Source organism: Loa loa, assembly GCF_000183805.2.
Source record: "Loa loa unplaced genomic scaffold supercont3.142, whole genome shotgun sequence".
In the NCBI taxonomy this organism is placed as follows: domain Eukaryota; kingdom Metazoa; phylum Nematoda; class Chromadorea; order Rhabditida; family Onchocercidae; genus Loa; species Loa loa.
In genome coordinates, this window is record NW_018108322.1 from 26,779 (window position 1) to 30,733 (window position 3,955).

The 3,955-nt window shown below is 36.2% G+C and overlaps 1 protein-coding gene across 1 annotated transcript in view; it reads left to right on the forward strand.

Annotated features, from left to right (window-relative positions):
* Nucleotides 1–3,955, forward strand: part of LOAG_17869 (hypothetical protein) — a gene marked incomplete at its 3' end in the record, with an annotated part of 7,705 nt that overhangs the window by 1,250 nt on the left and 2,500 nt on the right. The window contains exons 3-10 of the mRNA XM_020450531.1: nucleotides 118–275; nucleotides 461–604; nucleotides 1,027–1,168; nucleotides 1,298–1,501; nucleotides 2,075–2,218; nucleotides 2,304–2,375; nucleotides 2,602–3,353; nucleotides 3,503–3,744. Of these exons, the coding sequence (XP_020305776.1) occupies nucleotides 118–275; nucleotides 461–604; nucleotides 1,027–1,168; nucleotides 1,298–1,501; nucleotides 2,075–2,218; nucleotides 2,304–2,375; nucleotides 2,602–3,353; nucleotides 3,503–3,744 (1,858 nt within the window). The remainder of the gene's footprint in view (nucleotides 1–117; nucleotides 276–460; nucleotides 605–1,026; nucleotides 1,169–1,297; nucleotides 1,502–2,074; nucleotides 2,219–2,303; nucleotides 2,376–2,601; nucleotides 3,354–3,502; nucleotides 3,745–3,955) is intronic.

Below are 3,955 nucleotides of genomic sequence, written 5' to 3' on the forward strand. Positions count from 1 at the left end.
CGACTATTCTATTCCCTTATATGTTTGGTTTCTTTTCTTTTTTTTTTTTGTGTCATTGATGAAATTGTTTTTTTTTCGTGATACTGATGGAATTGTTTGATTTTTGTTCTTTTTTAGTTATTCAGTGAATATGGTAATTTTGGTCTAAATCCAGGCTTGCTTGACTTTGGAGTCAGGCTACGCTCACTTGCAAACGAATTTACATCGTTGACAAATGCCGGTGCTCATTGGTCTGATGCACAAAGATTGCTTTATGGCAAGCATTCAGCACCATCGTTGGTTCTTATTCTCTAATTAATTTATTAATCTTTTTTTACATTATCATAAAGGGTATAATAATGATTACCTGGCTTAGAATGAGGTAGCTTAAGATGGTTGTAGTTCCTGCAGTAGTATTCTGACTTTGCTTCTTTCCTACCCAAATTAGTGCATTGTTTTAGTCAAATTATTTTCATTTCAGGCGAAATTGTTCGCAGCAAAATTTATCAGTAACAACCGGCGAGTTGAATATTTGTGAAACAAATCAGCGTATGTTACCTGCTGCTAATGCCGATTCAACTACCAGTATTTCCAGTCAACATAGTAATGGATCCGCTACGAGAAGGTGTTAGAAACTTTATGTGCGATTCTGGAGAATATTAATTTAATGTTAGCTGGAGTATTTTGATGATATAGGTACATAGGTGAGGGAAATCAGAAAATATTTTGCAATTTCTTTTCTGTTGTAAAGGTAACGTGTACTGATGTAAGTGAAGCTCTATAATATTAATCATCCAGTTAATTTTTCCTTCCAGCGCTGTCTTTCTCACCTAGTATATCATTATTCTTGTGCGAAAATACAGGATGACTACGTACAGGTTATGATCAGGTACTATTATCTTGAAGGAAACAGTGTCATTCTATCATCCCAGTTATCCGTTTAGTGCTTAAGCTGTTATTAGTATCACATATTCTCCCAACTTAATTTTAATTTTTAGTAGTTTAATTTTGTATATATGGGGTTTATGGGTTATGAAGTGTTTGCAGGAAGTGCACTCAGCCAGTAAGTATAAACACCAGACGGCGGGAATTCATGAAAGAAGTAGTTGAGCCAGTTGTGCATACAGCCCAGCAAATTATTGACAATGGAAATGGCAATACCACCGATCCTAATTCATCGCTTTCCGCGGTTCGCTACAGCATCATCGTTCCATTTTCGAAACTTGTTGAAATTTGAAAAAAGTTTCAAAACATTGTGCAAATTTATTTTATCTCTTTCAACATAAGCTGACTATTCACTTCAATATTTTTATGTCAGTTATCAATGATTACAATTGATGAAAATGCTGTTGGTACGTTGGATCGATGTATGGCACACGAAAACTTCGCTGAGCTTATCGAAAGTATCGAAAAAGACTTCCCGGACGGATTTTTTGATTCATTCCCGAATTCGGATAATACGGAGAGTTTGCATGAAGCAGTTTTTGATGCTGTGTCATCGCACTCCAACGAAGCTCAACAGGTTGCGATGTTCAGTAGCAATCTACAGTTGTAAGGCAGTCTTTACCAGTTTATTTGTTCTAACCGTTAGGGAACAAAATAGTGACAAAAAAATGGCTTTTTTTGATTACATCTGATTTCTGAAATACTGATATAGAGGAGTACATGTAGAAGAAGTTGCTGATTATTGATTCTTTTGTTCTATTTCCTTTATGTTTCCATTCAAGTATTTTTTTTACCACTTAATGGCTTCAGTCAGTTGTTTACTAAAAGTTTGCTGAAGCATTGATTATGCAAGAGTAAATACTGGTTGTATGTCACTTCAGTGGTATTTGATAATCAATATGATTATTCATTTTGGATTACATTACATATTATGCTACTGAAATATTAACAGAAATGAAACGTTAACTTTCAGTAGCATAATGTGCAATACGGCCAAAGTAAATAATTTTACTGACTTAATTATTACTTAATATTTGTTGCACTTTAATTTAAAAACAATAAATGAAGTGAAATCTTGACGTAACTGTTCATTGAGATTATCGTTCACTGTTTCGCTTAATTGATTTTTCGGAACATTTTCTTCCTTCAGGGACATGAAGCGAGAGATGATGATAGCCAAAATTTGTATAACATTCCACATTCGGTGGCAATTGAAGAATCAAAACCATTGTGCTCTTCCACACCGACTAAACCCAAAACTCAGGAAAAGTCTTCCGCAGTGCCAGGAACCTCCGTAAGTTGTTTGAAAAGTATTTGCATTTTGTTTTGCCACTTTCCTATCATTTTTTGATTGAAAACGTCATAATCATCAGCTTTAGAGTTCGAAAGCACCACCAACTTTGAAAACAGAATCTCGTCGTCTGCAACCAAAAGCTGTGCGGAGAAATCCGGTAAAAATATTTTGCGTTTTTCTCGATCCTCGACAATACTGTATCTTTTAACATATATATTTAGAACTTGACATACTTTCTGAAGCAGAAAACCGAAATTCAACATCGTCAACCTGGAGTTTTCCTATTTTGTATTTTATGTAGATTTTCTGCATGGTTATTATTTTTCTAAATAGCGCCGTTCACATTCTATGCTAGTAGTAGTTTTTTTTATGCAAAGTTGTAGGTGGTTGCTGAAAGCGCGATATTCAGAGATCGGGTCGAAGTAGAATGTCCTTATCTGCCGGTTGAGGGAACCGAAAAAGAAGTTGATGGTACTGGGCAAGATTTATTTCTCTCTTCAAGAAATTTCACGAAATCCTATGATGATTCTTTTGGCAAATCGAAAGTGGACAAGTTGGAAATATCTGCAGGTTGGAGGAAGCTTGCAGAATTGTGTGATGAGTCAAATAGAAAAGCTGCAGAAAGTGAGGGACGGAAGGCCGCACAGAAAAGCAACAGTTTTGAAACATGCCAACTAACTAATCAAAAGCTAAAAGATAAAGAAGCTAAAAATTCGCCATCATCTTCTGCTGATTTAGAAATGAGGAAGAAAGTTCGAAATGAATTCTGTACTCCTTTGTCTGTTAATAGTAATGCTGATGTTTCTGGTCATCAGATGGGAAAATGTGTGGAAGATAAAGAAACTTCACAGAATACAAAGTTCATTTCAAAATCACTCATCGAACGAGAAATCGAGCTATTATTCGAGAGTTCAGATGATCAAGATTGTGGAAATTTGCGTACACAAAAGGTTGATGGAATGAAAAATTCGGATTCTGCTCGTGTTGCACCAACAAAGGAAAATAAAAAGGGATCAGAGGATAGGGATGAGGTTCCAGGGGATGAAGGTTTAACTGCTGGTTGCTGTGAACGTCAGATTTCAGCAAAGTTTGTTGCAGATAAGAAAAAGGAAATACCAGAAACCGAAGTCATTAGGTAATGACTTTTCCGGTGATTCGAAAGTTTCTGCTGCCAAGAAAAGGCAATTAGAAGAGATTTATGTCAGTTCACCATTACGAGATATTGAACGACAAAGTGACGGTTCTTTTAGTGGAAATAGTCCTTTATGTAAAGTCTCGGAGCAGTACAAAAAGAAGAAAAGTTAAAAAGCTCGAGGAAGATCGAGAAGAGGCACGATTAAGTGCAGAAAGGAGAAAGAAAGAAAAGGAGTTTTTGATGAAAAAGGAAAGAGAAGAAATCGAAAGACAGAAGCGTGAAGTAGAAGAAAGGGAACTAAAAAGAGCTGCTGAAAGAGAACGGAAAAGGAGGGAGGAGGAGGAACGTGAAGCACGTGAAAAAGAACTACGTGAAAAACGACGCAAAGAACGTGAGGATCGTGAAAAGCTAAAGAGGATGAAGGAAAAAGACGATAAACTGACCAACAATTGCGCGTTGAAAAAGCAACGAGAACGATCTAGGGATAGAAAACCAAAAAAGAGCTGAAAAGCATTTTACAGTTCGACTCTAAAAGTGGTGAAGCGAATGAAGCAAGCATTTTAGATAAACTGTTTGGAGATGGTGATAGTTTGAGACCTGTT